The sequence below is a fragment of the Anguilla anguilla genome, chromosome 8 (assembly GCF_013347855.1).
Source record: "Anguilla anguilla isolate fAngAng1 chromosome 8, fAngAng1.pri, whole genome shotgun sequence".
Classification (NCBI taxonomy): Eukaryota; Metazoa; Chordata; class Actinopteri; order Anguilliformes; family Anguillidae; genus Anguilla; species Anguilla anguilla.
In genome coordinates this window covers 17,974,132-17,997,550 of record NC_049208.1, presented here as the reverse complement: position 1 = coordinate 17,997,550, position 23,419 = coordinate 17,974,132, and the positions used below count along the sequence as shown (strand labels likewise).

At 41.8% G+C, this 23,419-nt stretch overlaps 2 protein-coding genes and 1 long non-coding RNA gene across 19 annotated transcripts in view; 1 reads left to right on the top strand and 2 right to left on the bottom strand.

Annotated features, from left to right (window-relative positions):
* Positions 1-6,632: 6,632 nt before the first annotated feature.
* On the bottom strand, positions 6,633-11,086 carry zbtb14 (zinc finger and BTB domain containing 14). 3 transcript variants are annotated; one of them, XM_035429417.1, is made up of 3 exons: positions 8,875-10,180; positions 8,503-8,594; positions 6,633-8,265 (listed from the first exon to the last, which is right to left on the bottom strand). In XM_035429417.1, exons 1-3 carry the CDS (start codon positions 8,898-8,900, stop codon positions 7,247-7,249), a joined length of 1,137 nt encoding a protein of 378 aa, XP_035285308.1. In that variant the 5' UTR covers positions 8,901-10,180; the 3' UTR covers positions 6,633-7,246. The 3 variants fall into 3 exon arrangements, with proteins under 3 accessions (XP_035285308.1, XP_035285307.1, XP_035285306.1); XM_035429416.1 differs by lacking the exon at positions 8,875-10,180 and adding an exon at positions 10,943-11,086 and having other exon boundaries at positions 6,633-8,596; XM_035429415.1 differs by having other exon boundaries at positions 6,633-8,594.
* LOC118233613 lies at positions 10,171-14,464 on the top strand. The gene is made up of 2 exons (XR_004766540.1): positions 10,171-10,412; positions 10,748-14,464. It is a non-coding gene; the product is annotated as an uncharacterized LOC118233613 (long non-coding RNA).
* Positions 14,465-14,793: 329 nt separating this feature from the next.
* Positions 14,794-23,419, bottom strand: part of LOC118233607 (protein 4.1-like) — a 68,188-nt gene continuing 59,562 nt past the window's right edge. For 11 of the 15 annotated variants that reach the window (XM_035429399.1, XM_035429398.1, XM_035429402.1 and 8 more), the window contains 6 exons: positions 22,801-22,905; positions 20,610-20,738; positions 20,039-20,137; positions 19,672-19,752; positions 19,231-19,352; positions 14,794-15,891 (listed from right to left, as the gene is read on the bottom strand). In XM_035429399.1, the coding sequence (XP_035285290.1) occupies positions 19,236-19,352; positions 19,672-19,752; positions 20,039-20,137; positions 20,610-20,738; positions 22,801-22,905 (531 nt within the window). In that variant the 3' untranslated portion in view covers positions 14,794-15,891; positions 19,231-19,235. The remainder of the gene's footprint in view (positions 15,892-19,230; positions 19,353-19,671; positions 19,753-20,038; positions 20,138-20,609; positions 20,739-22,800; positions 22,906-23,419) is intronic. The other 4 variants (XM_035429400.1, XM_035429413.1, XM_035429403.1 and 1 more) reach the window with 3 other exon arrangements.

Sequence of the window (23,419 nt, the reverse complement as noted above, 5' to 3'; positions counted from 1 at the left end):
CTTCATAGCTCTCTGACCTGTGTTCCAACGGCCTTTGGTATGCATGTATTATATGTAACCTTGGATAAAAGTGTCTGACAAATTAAATGCAGTAAATAAACACTAAATACTCTAAATTTGTGTTCAGACATCATAAGCAGACATCTGTTTTTACAAATATAAGAAATTATATAGCATTTTTTATGGAGGACCTTACTCAGACTTTCATAATGAAATTAAGGTTAATATTGAAAAGCAATAATTGCATAAGAGGCACACATCTACTGATTGATTCCTTTCATTCAATCTTTTGTGAAGAGGCTACATAAACATATCATATGTTATTGCATATTCTACTCTCCAGAACAGCCATTTAACCCAAGGTATGCTGTTACAGCAACACACCATGTTGCTTTTTTTCCTCTCATTCTGGTGTCCTCTCAATGTAGAATCACTGGAAGTGGGTAATGTGACTTCAGAAAACTTTAAAGCAGAGTTGTTTACAGCCAGTTGCTCATAAGAGAATTCTTTATAACTGACTGTAGGTATCAACCTGGGCACAAGCGGTCACTTTTTTTGCATACATCCTGCTGTGATGTTTTCCTGCTTTTCAAAAATATATATTTTTACTTGTGAGGGCTACGCAAAGGTCAAGAGAACACGCAGTAGGGTCTGTCAACACATACAGACAAGAAAGTAGGTCCTTTTATGTAGGGCCACAAGATTAATGTCTCAGAACGTAGCTGGATCATCCGGGCTACGGTGCTCCTGCTGGTCCTCAGGGGTCCAGTTTCTGTGTTGCCTCAAACCCACCCACAGCCCCAAGCCGTCAGAACTCAGCGGGACCCGGTCTCCGCTCCACACAGGCGGCCTTGTCTCCTGGGCGTCCCTCAGGGGGGACAGGATGGAAGCCTGCGAGCCCCTGTCCCATCAACTTAATATGGGCGGACAGTACGGCAACACAAACAAACTGCAGTCACAGTCCTCTTGACTGTGCTTTAAAGCGATCTAAAAAAAACACATAAAACTGACTGATACTCTCTGAGCACATTTGGAACCTCTAAAGGAGAAAAGCAAACCAATATTTATTTCCTAAATCCAAGTCATTTTTAAGGAAGGGCCTATATTAATATCACATACGTACATGTATATATAGTATCTGATGTCTTTTATTAATTACAGGGCATGAATGCTGAGGATTGTGGGAACTTGGATGCTCATTTAAAGGCACAGCAACAGTGGTCCACAGTGGAGGACCCATCCTGTCGGTAGAGATCTTATGGAGGTGATACACAAAATGTAGGCTTCAAAGTGAAGAGAGGTGTTCATGCCATTGGCATGAGAGATATCCCAGATGAGAGTGCTAAATGCACAGTTCACACTGTGAGTAAACACACACTCTGCCCTCCACTAGTTCTTTGCTGCACCTGATAACATAGAAAAGACTGAACGCAGGAGCATACCAGTTATTCCAATCAAGAGAGGCATGCCTTCACTAACGTGTGCTCGAAATCGGTATCACTCAAAAAACATTGGCTTTATTTTATGAAAAGTAACTAATTTACTATGAGTGGGAATTCTTTCGCAAAAAGGGACTGTTTTGTGCCTTTGAGAACCTTCACTCTTTTGACAATATGAGCTGAGCCGTTAAGATTTGAAAAGAAACATAAAACTTCTCTTTATCATTTTCATTGTTGAATTTCTGCTGTGGGGCTCGTACATTTTCAGATTGACTTCCTTTGTTGCATATTAGAATGTGCAGTATGCATTTTTTTATTTAATTGGTCTGTTTTGTGGACCTTCCCATTTCCCAGCCTGATAATTTTTTTAAAGTGGAAACACAGAGTCACATTTATGAGACTCTTGTGAACACAACGTGATCTTGGTTAATTGGTGTTTTATAACCATGTATGTATCTGCAGTCCTGGGGAGATGTAGGGGGGAAACTTGTGTGGAACTCAGCATGGAGGCAGATTTTTATACATAAGCTCTTTGCATGAAAAAAGCTGACGTTGGATTCTATTCCATGGCATTGATATAATGTGAACGGCCAAACTGTAATGACCTATTTTGTATAATATTTTGTCCCACCCCCCATTGTTCCCCAACCCACTTTGTACTCAAAGTTGGTGGATTCTAAACATAGAAGCGTGAAAGCACTTTGTGTTTTTATAGACGTTTTTATTCCTGCAGTGTGTCTGATGTGAAGTGTGGGAAATTCAATAAAAACCTAAATTATTGTGAAAAGAGGCACTGCCAAGTCCTGAAATATTCTACAGCCCGCAGTGTGCTCGAGCCCACAGAGCACAACTCATCAGTATAAAGAAACAAATGCAGAATCCCTGTTTTTCATATTAGTAATGTCCCCTACCACATTGGTGAAAATATCTGGTCGTTCTGCCATAGCTGATGTGGGCTTGAGTAATGTTTGTTATTTTTACATGGGTTTTGCTGAAACCTGCTTGATTACTAAGCTTTAAAACAGCTTGATTGCAATAAGCTGCCAAAGAAAACACATAATTCCCTCCGCTAAGTACACTACTACCACCCCCCTCCCCCCTTAATAGCCCTACTGCTTTTGTTTTTCTTCTCTCCTTCTGATGTGGTTCCAGTGAAAAATAGAAATCCTGAAGCAAACCCTCCTCCCAGACCATGTCCCTACGGGGGATTTCCCAGCCTGCACTTGGTCCCAATAGGCACTCATCTTGGTTATGTGAGTGCATGTGCATGTGTATACATGCGTGTGCATGTGAGTGTGTGCATGCGTGTGTGTGCTCGTGTGCATGCGCGTGTGTGTGCGCGTGTGCATGTGCATGTGCATGTGCGTGTGTGAAAGGCACTCCTTTAGGGGTGGATAAGGGAGACAATCACCCCACAGGATCGCAAGCCCTCCCTCTCTGATGTTCCCATTAATGGTCCCTCCCAGGATTTTTATTTTATTTTACAGATCTTTTTATACATTATGCAGTACTTCCAGAATTTCTGACTGAATTTCACTTCCTCAGACTAAAACCAGCCTCTCATTCTCTTACGCTCTGATCTTTACTGTCTTTAATCTTGAATGGGAGAGCAGAGCAGGAGGCTGGACACTTACAGAAAGAACTCAGTGAAAGGAGATGGAGTTGACAGGCTTGTGAGAAGGGGCCTGCTCTTTGTCAGATGTCTGGAGTCGATTATAAAGACCTGACTCTCAGAAATGGAAATGACTGTTCCCAGAAAGCTATTTAATGCAAAATGTGTTCCAGGGCAGTAAATCTGGGTCTTCCGAACAAGAAGCGTGTCTTTCAAGTGTGTGAAAGAAAGAGAAGCTTAGTGAAGCAGACCCAATGACCCCTTCCTTAGAGGTGCACTAAGGAATCATTTTTGTACCAGTACAGAAACATAGGCCAAACACAGGCCAAAATGCTTACTTTTAAATAATTATAACAATCACTAAAAAGCATGGATCTCCTGAAAGCACCCTTTTATTTGACACCAACGCACAATTTCACAGCCCTTCTGATGTCAAATCACACGTGTGCTTTTCCACCTACATGTTTACTATATGCGCTGTAAATTTCCCCTTTGTGCAGTTGAGATTTTGTTGTTTTTCTTGTTGTAAAAATTCACATAAGAGATGGCTACCTTTTATGAAACGAATAAGCGCTATGATCACCATCTCTGCCAGGAACCAGTCACTGAATCACTGGAGTAAAACTCTGAATTTGTGTGCTTTGCTCATTGGCAGGCTCACATCTGGACAAGTTTTTAACATGTTTCTTTCCTACCTGTAATCCAAATATTTTGAATGTTGGCTAGGTACCTTGGCACTGCAGAGCAAATCTGATCAAAACATTTCACATTTCTGCCACATAGTTAAGCCAACTGCTCAGACAGCTGATATTGTATTAGTTATTTGATGGGATTTCTATATAGTTTCTACATTTTTTGATAGAAATCCCATATAAATTAATATATAAAATTAACACTCTAATAGGTGAGACAAAAAATATATTTTTAAAAAAATTTGTTTTGATTAGTATAACTGATGTTTTCATACCCCTTGCAGGATCATCTGCGGAGGTTGTGGGCGGAGCCTATTCAGAGACAGGAAGCCAAAAGGCTGGTACTGGGAGAGCAGAGTAATGGAAAGCAGGTGTTCATCCGCGCGCAAAGTACTGCACGTGCGAAACAAAACTCAGTAAAATTTTTGGACGTAAAAAACACCACGGCAAGAAAATGCAGGAAACAGATCCTGGCCCGCTCCTAGCCCTCGTCCTCTGCTTCGACTTTGACGTCATTTTTCCATGCGCGTTTATCCCTAAATTATAGGGCATGAAAACGTCTTCTGTTAAATTGAGAATATGTGAATCTTTGGTGTAATACCATCATTACTACAAGTAGATTCCATTTTTACTATGTAATTTAAGTTGGTGAGCACATAATTTTAATCAACTGAAAATCTTGTAAATAGGAACTTACTGTTTACTTACTCTTAAAGGTTTTCTATCCTCAAAAATGAACAGAAAATTACACAACGCCAATGCAATGAAAATGAATATTTTGTCATGATAATCATTCATATCATGAAAAATAAGTATATCGCTATTTCTGACATTTTGGGAGTTCCATAACCTTCCAAATAAGGAGACTTTCTGGTTTCATTCTCCTACGAGATTTATTTAACCCTCTGAGCAATGAACTGTGTGAAGAGGTCCACCTAGTGCCCATTTCATGGCAGGACAGTGACATTTCAGGTAATATCTACAGTGATTGGAATCCATCGCATATGAGATGCAAAGTAACAAAGAAATTGATGAAAGTTTTTGCTAATTTAGGTTTGTGAATTTGTGCTTATCCATTAGGCGGACAGCATTTGTGCTTTTCTTTTACAAAGGATTCAAATCAGACTATGTCTATATGGGACTTGTTCACTCCCTTACAGGGGATGCTAAAACTGAGGTGAAAAATGAAAGCCTACCAGTTCAAAGGGACAGACCTGCTGCTGCCCAATAGAAAGAGCTGTTGTCACCTGTTGTGAGAAAGGGGGTTCTACTACTGACTATCTAGTAGCTTCACAGATGGGGGCACTACAGCCATCGAAGGAGCAAACCTATAAATAATGGCGTCTGGGAGAAGAGTAGGAGCCACAGGTGATTATGTGCATGGATGCGTGACACTGCATGCTTGTGGGATTTGACCTTGTAAAGTGCTCAAAACCAAGACCAGTAATGCAAAGGTGGTGTAACTTACGTGTATTAATATTTGATAGATGCCTTTCTGGCAGCATTTGTTCATGGAGAAACTATCTGCGCGTGAATAAAATTGTATAAAAGGTGTGTGATGAGGAAAGTACTGGTTATTCCACTCTGTCACCACAGGAGGGCAGCATTTTAAAACAAGCCCTGAATGTGTGTGTTTATCTTACACTCACAAACTAGTGCATGCTTTTTCTTGACCAGTTTAACTCAATTATTGAACCCTAAAGTAGAAAATAATCCACTAGAGTGCATTAACCGATATGCTAAGGTGGCAGTATAATGAGTAAGAAACTGATCCTGTAACCTTAAGGTTGCACATTCAATTCCCAGGTAAGACAGTGCTATATGCCTGAGCAAGCCTGCATTATAAATGGATGCTATGTAATAAGTTGTGTGTAAGGAAATGAACACAGGAAGAGAAAATCTAAATGCAAAGTACACAAAATGTTTAAAAACACAAAACCAAATGAGTGTATCATTTTTTTAGGCCTACTGTGCAAAAGTGCATCAAATATCTTTTGCTCAACATGACTTAAAAGGGCTCAGGGTCAGAAAACATCCATCTAAAATGGAACCCAATGTGAGCAATAAATCACATTTCTTACAATAAAAGTAATTCACACAAGTACTTGAGTTTGAACAAGATACTTAATGGACAGCAAAGATTCTCTTCTTAAAATCAACAGCATGTATAACTGGGGCTCGGGATTAAGACAAAACTTTCTTTAAAAAAAACTTTATTTCTTAAAAACCTACAGGACGGTAGATCTCCAGGAACAGAGTAAGTTGCCATTGCTCTAAAGCAGTGGTTCTCAACTCGGGCCAGAAAGGGCCTGTGTGGGTGCAGGCTTTTGTTCCAACCAAGCAGTTACACACCTGATTCTACTAATCAACCTTTGGAGTCTTTACTAAGGACCTTGATTAGTAGAATCAGGTGTGTAACTGCTTGGTTGGAACAAAAGCCTGCACCCACACCGGCCCTTTCTGGCCTGAGTTGAGAACCACTGCTCTAAAGCTATGTGTGCTAAGGCTTTGAGCTCACTAATCTCCAACTGTATACATTTCTAATGTACAATATTACATGTAGTGACTGTTTTCATATATACAACATTGCATGTCCTTGATTTTCAACAGTGGGTCCTTGGCCAGACTTGATATGCAATGACTATATATACATATGGAAATATTAGAAAAATAAAACTTTTTTTTAAGTCCCCAGAACGCTTTTAAGCCTGGGTGAGTGTCCCTGAATAAGAAAAGTTTAAAAACAAAACCCCACATGGAGATGTCCAGGGGCGTGACATGAAAGGCTTTCATCTGTACAGTTTCTGTAGTACAAAAACTTGCATGAAATATATTGTATTACCAAACTCACCACCCAACTATTCAATTAAAAAGAATAGATTAAACCAATTGACCGCAGTTAATGTGTTTATTAACAGCAAACAAATTTATAGTAATATTGTTTCACATTACTGACTGTTCATTCCCATTGCTCACCTCAGCTAGCACATAAAATACATTTTGGGATCACAGAAAACACTGAAGATGCAGTTGTTATCAATCTATACATTAAGCAAATTTGATTTAATTAATGCTACAAATTATTTACAGATTCCAAGATGATAGAAAATGGCACTGTATAACAGCACGCATTTTGTAAACCAATTTAAGGCAAAACAGCCCAACCAGAGAGGCTGTTAGAAATATACCACACAGCTTTGGTATGATCTATTGTACTTCAAGGATATTCTGCCCCGTATTTTAACTAGTTACACTGTCAATAAAGAATTCCATATCACTAAACACTGGAACTAAACCCAAAGAAACCGATATGAAATAAGTCCAAAATACAAATAATATACATTTTGATCATTAGAATTATAATTAGAATTAAACACCCAGTCTCCCCACTATATTTTTAGGAGTACAAATCAAACATTTAAAAAAACTAATTTGTGGAACAGAGGGCTTTCTGTGAGAAATAAGAAATAAGAGTGATGCTGCAGTGCTCCCTGCAGGGGGTGTTATTGACATGCGATAGATTCTAGGTGGTGTTCCGCCTCTGCTGCCATGGCTGCGGCCTGCAGTTGCTCGGTCTCGCTCTGGAGGGCGCTAGCAGGCAACTGCTTGCGCTCGCTGTGCATGTTGTTCTCGTGTCTCTTCAGGTCCGAGGCCTTGGCGAAGGCCTTCGTGCACGAGCCACAGACGAAGGGCTTCTCCCCCCTGTGCCGCCGCTCGTGGTCCTTCAGGTGAGACTTGTGCTTGAAGGCCTTGTCGCACATCTGGCAGCCGAAGGGCCGCTCGTTGCTGTGGACGCGCTCGTGCTTCTTCAGGTCGGGCGCTCGGATGAAGGACTTCCCGCACACGTCGCAGCGGTAGGGCTTGAAGCCCGTGTGGATTTTCAGGTGCTCCTTCAGGTGGGCCTGGGTGGTGAAGGCCTTGGTGCAGATCTCGCAGATGAACGGCCGCTCGGCCGAGTGCAGCTTCTCGTGCTTCCGCAGGCGGTTTTCGTCCATGAAGGTCTTGCCGCAGACCTGGCAGGCCAGCTGCTCCCGGTGCCCATACAACAGGTACTCAAACTTCATGTCGCTGGCGGCTGTGGTCCACCCGGGCGGTTGCTCGTCCTTCACCTCCCCGATGCTGTCGGCGAACGTGAGACCCTGGGGGGCGTGGCCACTGAGGTCCTTCTGCACCGACTCCATTGCCTCCACATCCTGGTCATAGCAGCTGACTTTGTGGACTTCCTCAGTGGCCAGCTCCTTGAGGATGGCTTCCTGCACCCTGAGGGTGCTGCTGGGAGATTTGTCCAGATCCTGGTTCACGTGAGACTCCTCCACCATATCATCAGATGGGGTGTCGTCCTGGTCTCCCAGTACCTGCACCTCATGGTCCTGGTTCTCTTGTGACTCTTCAGTGGGGATGGTGATTTTGACAATGTCGTAGGCATACTTGGCATTCAGGTGGTCGCTCTTGTCCTCAGGGGGAGATAAGTCACGCTTCTGAGAGCAGAGTTTGTCCAAAAACCTGATCCCCAGAATCTGCCCTGAGGACATCATCAAATTGACATCTTTTTTCTTCACGGAAATCTTAGCTGTGTACATGTAGTTTAGCACCTCCTCAAAGATATCTGAGCGAATAAAGTCAATCTCAATCACAGAGGAGTTGTCCACCTCGTGCTTCTTAAACAGCTTCTTAAAGTAATTGCTGCAGGCAGCCAAGACGCAGCGGTGTGCCCTGAATTTAACGTCTTCAACAACCACTGCGATATCACAATGCTCACCTTCCAGTCTCTGCTCATTAAGTATCTTCAGAAAGATGGTTTTATGCTCATCGTCGACATACTTCACTGTTTCTGACATGTTGCAGGATCTCCTGTAAGGGGATAAACAAAGTATGAAGAGGACAATTTGACATAGTTATTTACAGTTAAATGTGGGAAAAAAACATTGGTCATTATCTTCTAATTTGCCTGAATTCCTCCACATTCATATACTTATCAAATTATCACAACAGACCTGAGGCATCAGATGATAAAACAGATGATACTTTACTATTTTTTTAATCATCTGATTAATCCTACAAAAATAAGGAGGCACTTAAAGGGTCCTTACATTTCACATTCACTAAACTGAACTCTTTATAGTTGTATTACCTCCAGTCAAGTGGTGCAGACATCATGTGATTTCCTATATTCTGTTTATTTAGGCCTATATAATTTTCAAGCAGACAGAAGTGTCCAGGGTGGTGGATAAATGTAAAAACATCCAGTGCAACTTTGGGCAACCCATACGTTCACAATGAAGACACACTGTACTGTCTACGTAATTCAAAATTTTGAGAATAAACAACATGGTGCAGGCATCTGGGCTTTTAGCACCTTTGGTGACGTGAAGTTATGGCATCAATTATAAGTCTTTTTTTTTTTTTTTTAATAAAATGCAACAAGTGTGATCAGCCCTTGAATATGTGTATGTCAACATGTCTGTATGAGTAAGCTAGAACTGAAAATCCCAGTCTCTAACCCACAATAGTTAGTGTCACACGAATCAACAACATAATGCTAGCAAGCAAGATAACTCCAAATTATATCATTTATCAGCAGAGCAGGACAACAAAACTTAATGGTCATTCACTCTCTGCTTTTACTGTCGTTAAAAAGAAACATCAATGAAACTGAATGTATCCTACTGTCAGTAGGCCTAAATTAAAGCAATGTTAGCACATTAGCCTACCAAATTATTTCACATTTGCAGCGTGTCCTAACTGGCCTACTCCATCAGTGCTTGCAACAACAATTAGACAATTCCTAGTTTCATTTATTAAATAACATTTAATAAACGCAGAACGCAGAATCAAAGAAGTGGCAAGCAAACCTACAATTTCAGTAAGCCACTGCCAAAATAGAAAAAAAAAAAAGAAAAAAGTTTCTGGAAATTAATTGAGCTACTGACTGTCATTAGGTTTTTGACCATAAGAGCTCTAGTGATAATGGGACATTATGTCAAATTAAGATTCCGCTATCTTATAAAGAGCAAATGGCTACTGCCACCTCCACTCACATAAAGACACTGTGTAAAAGAGACGGTAAATCACATTACATTCAAAAAGTTAGTTCCAGTCTGCAGCCTATAAAGTCAGGCCTCCTTTAGGTTACAAGCTTAATAATTACATTAAATGAAATCCAACTGCACAAGCAGCACACACAGCAATAGTAGTTAGTCTACTAATAAAATGTAGCGAATTAAAAATGACTAGCGTTCTAGCTCACACTATAAAATACCAGTTTCAGGAATTTTGTTTGAGCAATCCAGCTTTTTGGTAAATCAGTAAACGTTAGCTATCTTAAGTTTTAAATGAAACATATGCTTATTGGACTGAAATTGCAGGTACAGGTGAGGTGGTTGCACGAGAACGACATCCTCAACTCCACAATACTCACTCACGCGCGTCGGGCACATCACGCGCATGCTAACACTTGCTCAAGGACAACGGTGGTCTGTCCACAGAAGACCAGCCCAACTGAAGACTCATAAGAGCTACTGATCATATAGCTAAATATGTAATGAACGTTATAAATACAACATTGAACTATACTAATGCGCATAGAAATACAAACTGGGATCGTATTTGAGCTGTTAGCTCATGATCAGAGAAGTAAGACAATGGGTCGAACAGTCGGCGGCTTCGGTGGTGCGTAATTAATTTCCAGTCGTATTGTTGCGGTTATGATTCTCTGTTTAGTAATTTATTATTCTTAGTGTCATTAATTATACGCCGTTTTTACTTATTATATTAATAACTAGTGACGCGTTCTATTTTCGCTATAAGCTAGTTAGTGGAGCTGGTTAGCTAGCTAGCTAGCTATCGGGCTACTTCTGCTATTTCAGCTTTAGTCAGAACCCGCCCTATTAGCTTTATTTATTTTCCAGAAAGCCGATGCTATTGTTAGACATGAATAAATACACGGGTCTACAACACTAAAGGAGAAACATTCAACATTTGATCGTGTAATATAAATGTTTCAGTGCGGTGGGTGACGGCGTGGGATTTCCACAACACAGAAGAGACAGAAGAGCTCCCGCCCGAGCAGCCATGAACACTCCTGCACAGACACGAACTCGAGCGGCCGATGAGTAATCGTGAGCGCGCAGGCATCCCAGCTTTAATATTATGGGTTTTCTGACCCTGTTGCTGATCCTTAAAAAAGAGATTGTGCTTACCTGGATTGAACGAGTGTGCCTTAATGAGAAAGACTGCGTTAAATGTCACCAAAGCGGTAAAGAATAAATACTTTGAGCAGTATTAGCGTGAGGGCGAGCACTGGCGGAAGGACGCGCTGCGCAAGCACGGAACTGCAGGGCAGACCGAACGTTGAGTAGCTGTGGGCGTGCGCACATTTGATTGCAAATGGATGCCGTTACGCAAGAAGCGCAAATGTAGGCTACCTTACATGATGCCCAGCAGCCATTGACAGAGCGTACGCTTATGTTCTCACGCAACTCGCAACTTGTGCACAGAAAACAAGCCTCTGGAGCGCGAACCGGGGGTAAACGCGAACAGATTTGGGGCGCGAAAATAAGGTCACGAGCGGGAAACGGGAGCGCCACTGACTGGATCGTGAAAACGCTTTGTAGTACTCAATATGTATAAGTTCAACGTCCGTTACCACAACAAAAGACGATTGCTGTATTTTTCGCAAGATGATTAAAAATGATTTATAAGGATATAGGCTATTTTATCCCAAATTATTATTCAAAAATCGGGTAGGTTAATTATTTTAAAAGGGCATTTTACTGTAATGTCTGAACATCAACACTGTTCTTTGCTTAGGCCTCTATGCATTTATGCAGCCTAAATCACTCTGGTTAAGAGCGTCTGCTAAACGTATGCAAATGAAAATGTAAACTAGTGTAGTCGATTAACCTTTGCAATGAAAACCGGTGGTTGCATAGTTGGTCCGAGGAGTTCCGTTACGACAGTCATGCAGAAGGCCAATGATTAGGTGACCTGTGACCAGCCAAGCATATATAATTAAATGATTTAGATAGTCGGAATAGTAGTTATAAATATGCAACTCAACAGACGTAGATGGATCTGCATTATCTCTGGAAATGTATCCAAGTCTAAACTATGTGCAACGCGCAGTGCAAAACCAAGATTGTAAACATGAATGACATTTGACTTTGGGTACAGTCCGTCTTCAGATAGCAAGTCCACAGTCCAGGTCTTGTCCTTTATATTGGCATGTTTTACCAATCTCATGTGTATTCTTAATCTACGACCGCTAGGGGGCACTCCATCGCAGCAAGAGAAATGGAGTTCAGCTCTGTATTTATAAAAGCAGGGGATATCCAGTCTTGTCTGAAAAGGGCCAGTATGGGTGCAGGTTGTTCTTGTGCTGGGCTAAAACAAAATTCTGCACCCACACTGGCCCTTTTTTGGAAAAGTTTGGATATCCCTCTTATAAAGCATCTCAGAGTAGGAGTGCTCATCTAGGGTCAGGCTTCTCCTGTTCATATTGTAACTTCATGCAATATGAGCTAAAATTCAGTACTGATCCTAGACCAGCACTTTTACTCTGAGAGCCTTTAGAATACAGGTTCTGAAATCATTTACATTGTCAGTGTAACACGTTGTAGCAGCACTACAGTGCTGACGTTCAAAATTTAAAATGTTCACCTAGAACATTCATTCAACAAATACAGGAAATGCTAACCTCTGTAATTCTAAGGACAGCATCAAAGTGCAAAGATTTTGTGTGTTAACTATTAACACAACAAAACATCTTTTTATGATTACTTGCAAAGCTTCATGATGTAGCTTTGGTCTGCAGTGGAAACAGAAACCCCAAGAAACTACATTTCATAGGAAAATACAGCACCTAGTTTCCAAATGGCTCCTTCAGCCCACGTTATAGTATTTTGTGAAGCTTTATTAGTACAAGTGTGATGTTCAATAAAGTAATATAGGATTTTAATGATTATTTATAACATAATTTTTTAAAATTAAATATCTCCAAAACTAGAAAGCTACAGACATGTAGGCCTACTTCACTGTGAACTTCTCAAGGCTTGCTGAAAGGGCACGACCGTTACTTCCCTTATCACTCAGCGAAGGTGAAGGGGTGGAGTGCGACAGCATAGCCAAACAACTTTGTAAGTAAAACATTGCAAGTAAAATGCAAGTCTGCCATGGGTGTAACTTGAGCAAGGTAATCGATAACAACCAAATAAACAAGCTAATCTTATATGAGGTTCTTTAGCAAACAACAGAAGGAAACAGAAGGCTATTCGTAACAGGTCAGATTGCATTCCCAGAGTGCAATCTGACCTCATTACTGAGTAGACCTATATGTTCATACTGGGCTCTCTGCATGCCAGAGGTCATTTAGTCTCTCTAAATCAAAGGGCCCTGATGCATGTTGACATATGACTTGGAGGGTCATAAGTGGGGTTTCCATCCAACAGTTTTTATGCAAATTTTGAATTTACACAAGTAAACATGAGTGGAAACGCCTGAAATCTGAAAAAATGCCAAAATATTGCAAAAAAGTTTTTACGCTTTGCCAAAGTGGAAAAGTTGGCATATAGATAATCATGGATACAGATTTTACAAGTAAAAGATGATGTGACAATGACCTAAGTTATATTCCTCTGCTCCAGAAAACCCAAAAGTCTAAAACGGTTTACCCAAAGCTGGTGTGTGAAATGGCTGTGTACAACAATCTCCCAGAATTGTGTTTGCATTCCCAGGTGTATAGTGGATTCGTAGATGATATAGAAATTTGAGCTGTCATTAAATAGACCATTGCATGCCCTCTTTGTAAATGGACTGTTTTTGCTCTCACAATCTGATCATGTCCTGCACTGACATTCTGTCACCTGAGGATGAGTTGCTCTTCTGTTTTTCCTTACATATCGCACTAGTGCATGAGCATCACTTTGGTCATTGAATGTGCGCTTTCGACCACAATTTTTACTGATGTCTTTCCCATATATCTAAATGCAGATGTCACTTTAGTCACTGTTCCTGTTGAAACACTAGCCATTTGGGCAGTCTTTGTGACTGAAGCTCCTGCCATCCGTGCCCCAATAATGAACCCTTTTTCAAAGTCTTACATCTTTTACTCTTGCCATCTTGATCCAAAATCGAGGTCAACTGGGTCTGCTCAACATTTTTACACATGCCACAGAGCATGATAGGATGTTAATTGCTTAATTGTATCATGCAGTACACCTGTATGGAAACATCACACATTTGTTCCCTTCTCGGTGAAAGTGGCTGATGAAAAGTAGAGTCTTTTGCACTGAAGACTATAGTGGTGATCACACATTTTTAATTGCAGCAGTGTCTTAAATAAACCTTGGCTCACTTTGAGTGCACTATTCCCATGGCAACCACCCTCTGCATCCAGGGTCCATGACAACAAGGCATCACCCAGTATTTATGCACTTCTGCCTTCAAACATGCCATCTCAGACATTTTCACTGATTCCTGCAACTGTTCTTCTACCATGTAATATCCCCAAAACACTCTTTGGTTTTTTTTTTTCCCCTCTCCCCCATATCTCGTTTGTTGACTGTTATTTGCTTGCCTGTGTTTTCATATGCCTATGTTTAGTTTGTTATTATTGATGTATTTTGTGCTTTTAACATGCTTTTATCTTCTAGCCCACCTCCCCTTCCCTTAAGTGGCTTTTGTCACTTGTCAGGCCGTCATTGTAAATAAGAACTTGTTCTTAATGACTTGCCTGGTGAAATAAAAATAAAAAACTTGCAGGATTCCGGATGTGCTTCTCTAATGGAGCAGACTCTTTACAGAAAGGAAGACACCACTGAATTTGCCTTTCAGTCCTACCTAGAGCCCAAGGCCTGATCCTGTCAACCTTAATCCACAACCACAAGCTGCATTTCTCTGGCCTCGAAGCTTCAAGAAACTCAGTATGGCTTCAGGCATATTTCTCCTGAATGATCCTACAGTGCTTGTGACCAGACATGATACAGAGTAACATAACTGCTGTTTTTTCATTGGTACATTTTATTAAAAAGAAAAAAAATAAATCACAAAAATATGCATTTTGCGTTTGCCACTTTTTATTTCACTAATGTGGAAACACATTGAACATGGATGGCACTAAACAGAGGGGACACAAAGGGACAGAGCAGGACGGTGTTCTACACATCTGAGTCACATTCGCTCTCACTCACACACACACACGTGCACTCACACTAACACACACGCTCAGGGTGGGATTGGCATGGGGGAGGCTGATAGCCGGCTCTGCCGTGCCTGACAGGATGGGGGCTCTGGTCCTTCCACTGGTGAGATGAGCAGCCTGGTCCACCGCAGGGATCGCTGTTAGCTGGGTCTCAGACAGACGCCTACATTCATTCACTTCATTCCTTTATCCTTCAGTTCAGAGCACTCCACATACAAACTTTTGCTTTGTCATGTGGAATATTTAAGTGGAACAAAATTTAGTGGAATTTAATCAACGACAACAGAAAAAAATTACAATTCAAATAAAAATGACAAAATTAATTTAAGAATCATATTTTTGTCTGGCCAAAGAAGCACGGTTTTCATATTTAGGTAATATTTTTGTTTGTTTGGCAGGCATTGCGAGTCGAATCGGTAAAATGATGGAGAGAGTAGACAGGAGCTTGGCAATGTGGCTGGCACGTCTACTGCATGGTTAAATACTGCGCACTCGAACACGTACAGCGTAAAGCCTACAGCCTTCTTTTTGGAGTGCTAGCTTCTCTCTCATAAATAAAATGAAAGCTACATAAATTATTATACAATTTTAAAATTCATTACTTAAGGCAGTGAATAATAATTTTAAAAAAATTCCCATTGAATTATTCTGCCTATTGTCGGAGCGTGCAGTTGGATTAAGAACTGTGTTGAATTTTTTCCCCCCTAAATTAAATTTTCTTTTTTTTAAAATGCTGAACTGTTTCCTTCTCATGCAATATGCATTATCCAGTGGTGGACTGGATTGATTTGGAGATGCAACGTGGGAGGGTGATCAGTCCTAGAGTTTTCAGATGCAGTGGAATATCCGTTAATGTATTTTGCTTTGCTTTGGAGGTCACTCCTTCCTGGACATCCATTTTTCTCTGAGAAGTGAAATGCAAGCATCCTCTGAAATGGTGGAGCCTCAATCCTGAAAAAGAGAGCATATCTCACTGTAAATAAAACAATGTTGCTACATGTTCAGGTAGAATACAGTACCCACAGCCAATGTGTTCAGCTGTTTATCTTACTGCTAATATAACAGACCCCTGCCATTCACAAAGAATACATTGAGAAGATTCCTGTGAACAGAACAGTCTAAATACTGTACCACACTGGTACGAAACACGGAGTGATTTTCTCCCGACACAAAGATGAACACATTTTCACAAAACTGTCAAAATGCAATGAACAAGTAATTAATGTGTGCATTTAGTACAATTTGAAAAGAAGGATTCATATGATATGTACACTCACATAATGAGCAGGCAACCGGGTATGCTACTTGACCACAAATGCCTATGAAACCACAGTATGAATTCCAAAATGGCTCAGGCTCCCTGTACTTTATCTAAGTGATGAAGACAAGGATGACAGTTTACGTATTCCTGTGCCTGCGGGTCAGTGGAGATCCACTGCTTTCTGATCTTTGTTCCAACATGAGGGCTTAAGTACTTAACTAGACACACTGACTGGATGGAAACTCAAACTCACCCCAATTCCACGCACTCAATTTGCAGCTGATGGTGAAAGCCATCTTTCAAACGATTTACAATGGCAAATTTACACTTTAATAACTGTCAAAAACCCCAAAACTGGGTCTTTCAGATCAGGAGTAGACAGTAGGTAGTTCTGACTAATGGCCATTTCGTCATATTATTGTGCCCTTATATGTTACAGTACAGAGTGGGATTACGACCTCTTCATACAAACAGAATGAATACATTAACAGGTAGAGAAGGAGACCCTTCAGGGGGATAGCAAGAAACACAAAGTTCTAAGCATAGGTTTAAGAGCACATTTTCCATTTGCACACGGCACACAGCCCCAAATGCACAAGACGAGCTCTCTCCCCAGCATCTCAAAGCAAGACAGAGGATGAGTCAGTAATGGCAGTGCATGCTCTACACAAAGAGCTCCCTGCAAACGTGTGCCACTTCCTCACACTGCAAGATGCTTTATGGAAGTTAATGAAATGTGTAAGAAACGAATAAAGACTGCCGCTTGCTTCATGCATTACTCTACATGAAGGCCAGAGTGCATGGCTGTCAGACTCAACTGTGGAACTCAGTCACTGTGAGCCTTTCTAACAGCATGCAGTATGAAACATGACAGAGGTCCAAACTGTTCTGCTTCTGGGTTATTTCATTACAGAAAATGAAATGTATCAGTAATGCACACAGCATGTTAAAGCATGCTAACATCAAAGTCTGCACAGCATTAGTCAAAAGGTATTCAATGAGGGTACGAAAGGCTAACTGAAATCTACAATCACAAATGTGTGAGGACTGAGCAGCATGGATAAGCCAGGCCTCAATTAGACATACAGCCCATCTCTCCAAGTGTACTGAGCTCTTTCAACAACACACAGTACCAATGGCTTTGACAAAGCACATGATCTCCTTCCATACATTTACGGTTTGACCATCACGTGCAGCAGCCATTTTACATACCTACATGTATAACAAGGTGCTAGATGAACACATAAATATTTACCTTATAATTATATTTTATGTAGCTATGTGTGATATTAAGGCATAAATAGGCAAACATATTATCCAATGGGATAAACAAATTAGGTTTGCATTTACTCATCAAAAATTAATTCTGTTCTGCGTGGATTTCTCCTTGTGTAATACTACTTGTAATCATCCTCACGTACTGAATTTTCCTTGTGTAATTATCATAAACAATAATAAATGATGCTGTTCACTAGATGAGTAGCCCCAAATGCACTCCAATACATTGACATTCACTGGTTTAGTGTGACATCATGTCACCTAGGGACACAGGAGGTATCTACACCAGCCTGCGTTACTTAATCTGCTGCTTCAGTTATCTGCCCCTATAGTTCTGCTGGAAGCACTAAAATTCATCTTGAGACTCCTACAGTGGAGTGAAGCTCCACTGTAGCCCCCGCTCCACGCGGGACATCTGGAAGTTTTTTCCCTTATTAAGCAGACAGAGGTCCAGGCCAAGCTGTACACATGTGCATTTTGGATTTGTTCGGAGCCAAAAGTGCACATCTGTTATTCTCTTCAACAACTGGCAGCAAACTGATTTCGGTCACTACTGAGCTACTGATATTAGAAGCAGGGAAAGAGCAGGGACAGGTCAAGGATAACTGCTCATACAGCAAAACTGAGGGGGAGAGGTCAGCAAACCCTCCTTAGGAGCATGCTGCTTTTTCAAGCTCCGTCCAGACTTGGCAAATATTAAAAGCATGATAATGGGAGTTTATTTACCCATGTGATCTATGCAGACGTAACAACTTTGATTATTTAACTGATTAGAAGCCGTCTGTATACTGTACTTGAAGACTCTGCTAAACCCCCTACTTCAAATATGGTTTTGAAAGAGCATTTCCTTTCGTTTTACTTTTTTTTTCCTGCAGTATCACTTCCTAAAAACTACCAGAAAATGCTTGATGTAGAGCCATAGTTATATTAATGCAGTGAGCACTCTTCTCCTGTGTGTAGATCCTGTGGGTCAATCTGGCTGCCTGAAGAATCTAGTAATCACTGTACTGCTGCCTTTCCAGCATTACTCTGGATGTTATTCAGGCTTAATAAACTAGACGTAGTACAGAAAGATACTTAAGTAATATAGTATATTATTAGTAAAATTTAATTATATGATATAATTATATAATATATATATATATATATATATATATATATATAAAGTAATTATCTAGAAATCAGTATCAGGTCCTAATGAACCAACAGCTCTCCAGGAGGGGGTGCTATTGTCCACTGAGCAATGCTTGAAATATACAGTTGGCAGAGACGTGTCCATTCTACACTACGCATGGATACATGTGGAATTAATCATCTACAAAATGTCTTTTTTTTTTTTTTTCTTTACCCCTTCAATATTCTAAACCGGAAAACATTCTCAAATTCTGTACAAGCAGCGATTATGATCTCTTTCACGGGAATGAAGGAATTTCAGTTGGCAGGATCCACAGTTAACGGCCAAATGTGAGCTCTGCAGATTCGGAGTGACTCAGGGTCTTGACAATGTTGAAGCAATGGTGTGTGCATTCAAACGGAAATCAGAAGTGCGAGGATTTGACTTCAAGCAGCAGTTCACAGGGATGGATTGTGGGTGAAAGCTGAAAGCTGGAAGCAGCTCTGGGTTAATAGCATGTTAGCGGCGTGCGGCGCCGCTGAGAGGCGGAGTTTAGGCGGAGCGGGTATGGGGTGGGGGGGGGGGGCGGGGCCCTGCCTGCAAGCTGGAGCCGGGGGCGGAGCCTCGGTCCTCTTACCTGCGTCACTCTTCCCCCTCCTCGGCCTCGGGCGTGATCTCTGTCTCTTTGTGTACCACTACTTTGGTCACTGACATGTCAGGGTGCTGCTCTTTGGCTTCCTTAATGGCCTGAGCCAGCGCCTAGCTCAGACAGGAACCCAGGGGCGGGACAGAGAGAGGAGGAGCAACGTGCATGATCAGAGGCAGCCATCTCCTGGGTCATCACATCAATCACTTCATCAAGCACGCTCACCCGCCGAATCACAGAGGAAATCTCTCATTCAAACACAGGAAACAGAAGAGGGAGAATCGCCGTCCCTTCAGCATGCAGATGCAGATGTGATTATTTGGATTTGTGTTTTTTTTTTCCCTTCTTATTCATTCGCTCATTGGATTGAAAGCAGGAAAAGGCGCTTCTTCCAGACGCTGTTGTGGGTGTGCGGAGCGGCTGCTTCCTTACCTGGTCGTGATCGATGTCTGAGTCGCCCGTGATGACGATTCTCTTCTCGATCCGCGTTTCTGAGATGCCTCCTTTCACAGTCTGCAAGAAAAGATTTTGAGGGGAAAAAAACAGTGTTGACCTTTCAGATACCGCACAGAAAGCCCTGGCGCAATCCTTTCTGAACAGACACGGACAGACTAGCTTATACTGACCTTCTACTGTAAACAACGACAGGCTACTTAAATCGGGATCATGGAGACATTTTACTGGTGATGTACTGTGCAGAACAGACCAGCGGCTAGCTTACAGGGCATTGTGTACCGAGCGCTGGACTGAATTAGATCTGAATGCCTGCCATGCTGCTGTTCTGTAGGCTCTCTCACACCTTTGTGATGTGCGTAGTGGTGGTGGTGCTGGTCGTTTCCGAGGTGATGGTCTGGGCGCTCATCAGGATCCCTGGGTCAGCGTCATTACTGCCGTCCCCCTGGGGTCAAAGGTCAGTGAGAAACCGATTAAGAGTAATCACTTTTGGTTGATTATGAAGTACTGCACACACAAACTTTGAAGAATTAACAAAGTCTAAATTAATGGCCACGTGTATTCCTGGATATTACCACCTTGTGGCTATAATTTCATGTGGCAGCTCTCTCTCTAAGAATAATTAAAGGAAACTTCCCAATGAATAAAGATAAGACTTTAAAAATAATAACAAATTGAACAGACCCACAGGCCTCCATCATATTACTGCCAGCAGAAACTGCAATGAGAGCTGCTTGCCTGCTAAAATATACCCGTCTTCTTATGATGTCATTGGTCATAACTGGACATGTCAATTTGAAGTTACAGTGGAAACTTCTAATGAATGAGTCATCATGATCATCACACACTACGCAGCCCAGGGAAAGGTCATTTCATCAGGTGCCTCATACAGGCCTGCATCAGCGTGGGTACCCTACCTGTGAGGACTCGTATGTGATGGTTTTGGTTTCCGTGTGGATCACCGGCACGTCCTTGGTGGTGAACTCCTCCTCCTCCTCCTGCTGTCCGCTGCTGAAGCTCACCGTCTCGGTCTTCACCAGCGAAGACTGTGAGGGGCCAGGACAGCCAGGGTGAGGATGAGGATGATGATTACAGTGGCACTGAGTTAATGGTGACGTCAGTCTCCTTTGTGCCATGGTCAGACAGAGAGAGCAGGGCATGTACTACCCAAGCACAACATTCTCTCACTTTGGCCTTTACAGTCAAATACATTTGAACATGAAAGGGTCCAATGAAACCCTTTGAATCTTCAATGGTATTCTTCTGTTTAATGCCACAACCTGCTAAATCAGGGAACGGCTTGTATGTGCATTTCACATGGTGGGGGGGAATATCAGTTTACAGTAGGCCCTATTCAATCTAACCACAATCTTTCCTTTTTGTCCTTCTGAACAAAGTTAAGAATTGTTAATCACCAAAATGGATTAAATATTGCATAACAAATTAAAAAATTTAAACACTGAGTTACACTGTGATTGAATTGAATAAGGGGTAGTAATATTAATGAGCTCTTCAAAACGTAAATAATGAGGAAACCAATAAATGGATAATTTTCAAATGAATTCCCCAGCACAAACATTCCAACTGTCCTTTTCACAAATAAGAAACATGCATTTTCCTCTCTGATTAGATAATCAGAGGAACATTTGACCTTTTAAAACCATGCATTAGAATTTCATGCGAGAAATTTAATCAGAGGAAGAGGAGACCCCAAGAGCCAGCGGATGAGACAGACAGACTGTCTGCACAAAGATATCTTGCAACAAATACAAGTCACCATGTATCTTCGAGAACAAAGGTCAAAATTTGCTCAGTGGAATATAACCAAGAAATCAAATGTTTCTAAATTTAATGCAATTTCAGATTTTTGTGGAATTTACATTAAAAATGTGTCCTAATCATCACCACTGACAGCGCCATCACTGATACTAGACTCACTCTGACCATTAACAGCTCAGCTGCCCTTTTGAACTCAATAAATGAAGATTGGAGCGAAAATAAAAGACCAGGAGGCAAGTCTTATCACTGAGGGAGACTGAACCTTGAGCTGGGACAGCCCTGTTTGTGCAGGCCTGCTTTCCTGCCACGCTCTGAAACATCTAATTCAACCGATCTTGACTAAACCAGTTCAGTCTCCTTCCCCAGAAAGATAACGGTTTAAAGGGGGGGTCTGCTAATGGGCTGCAGGTCCCCCAGGAATGGACCTGAACAACTCCGGTCTAAAGCTGAGACTGGTGAACGTGGTCCAGGAGCGGCAGAGGTTTCTCTTTTGGTTTTTAGGCTCAACTGCTCTGTTTGATCGATGATTCAGAGTCTGACTCTGAGTCTGGATGTTCAATTTGAAAGGAAAAATGGCGAGAAACTTGGGAGGAAATGTTTTCAAAGGGAGCGTAGGAGCGATACCGTACTGTGAAGGAAGCCCTGACATTCACCGTGTACAGTAGCCGCTGTCAGTGGTATCAGTGAGTCCAATGAGCCTTTACGAGGAGGACCACTGGGTCAAACTTACATATTCTTCTGAGGAAGAGAGGAGGAAGACCAGAGAAAGAGAAAAGTCCTTCCTGGAGAAGTTAATAAATTTGGACATGCGTACAGAATTTTTTGACCTGAGTGACACTGAGTGTACATCATTGTGCATGTAAAATACTGTAAGGAATTCCTGTGTATCCCCACACAGAATACATGCCGATGCATACTCAGTTTCAGACGGCACCGGGGGATTAATTCGTTTTGAGGGGTTACCTCAGAGTCTGGCTTATCAGCAGCTACACCTGTACTGACAGCTTCAGCACTCTGTTCCTGTGGAGAGGGCTCCTTCTCCTCCTCCACCTCCTCCTGTTTCTCCTCCACCTCTTTCACTGCCTCCTGCTCCTCCACAACCTCTTTCATCATCTCCAGCTCTGTCTCAGGTTTGCCCGAGACCACCACCTCCTCCACATCCACCTCTGCCTTGCTGGCTTCCTCTGTTCCCAGGGGGTCCTCTCCCCCTACCTCTGAGGCGGGCGGGGCAGTGGCTTCCCCCTGCACTGTATCAGAGTCAGTAACAGCGACAGCACTGCCGGAATCACCCGAGACCTCGTCAGCGACCGATGCCTCATTAATATTCACCACAGGCCCCGCCTCCTTCAGCACCTGAGCCACGCCCACAGGCTGATCCTTCTCCTGCTGCGATGATGACTCCAGCTGGACAGCGTCCTCCGTCCTCTCAGAGGTCTGCAGAGGAAGAACAGCAGAATCACTCCTCTGCACCTGGTCAAGAGACCCAAGCATGCAAACCACACGAGAGCTGGCCAATCAACGGAGAACTTCTGCCATGGACCATGCATATTTAAACACCTCAGATTCAGAAATATTTCTGCACCTTTCATTTATGACAAGAGCAAAATAAAGCACAAAAACCTCTACCATGGATGGTAAACATAAAACTCACTGTCAGCTATTCCACCTGTACCCTGTCCTTCCCCATTCAGGCAGCTATTATTCTGATGAGCTTTACAACTTACTGTACAGATTAATTCACATCAAGAGAATGCCGTACTTCATCCTGAACAACAGCTGATATTATTCTTCTATTGACAACAGTCTATATCGCTGCATAATTATGCTTGCAGCCACATCATATTTCAAAATATTGCTGGTATTTTCAGTATTTCGTGTTCTTAAAAAAGGACAGAATTGCTATATTCTGCATGTTGACGCATCAAAAGTCATTAAACATACACGCTCA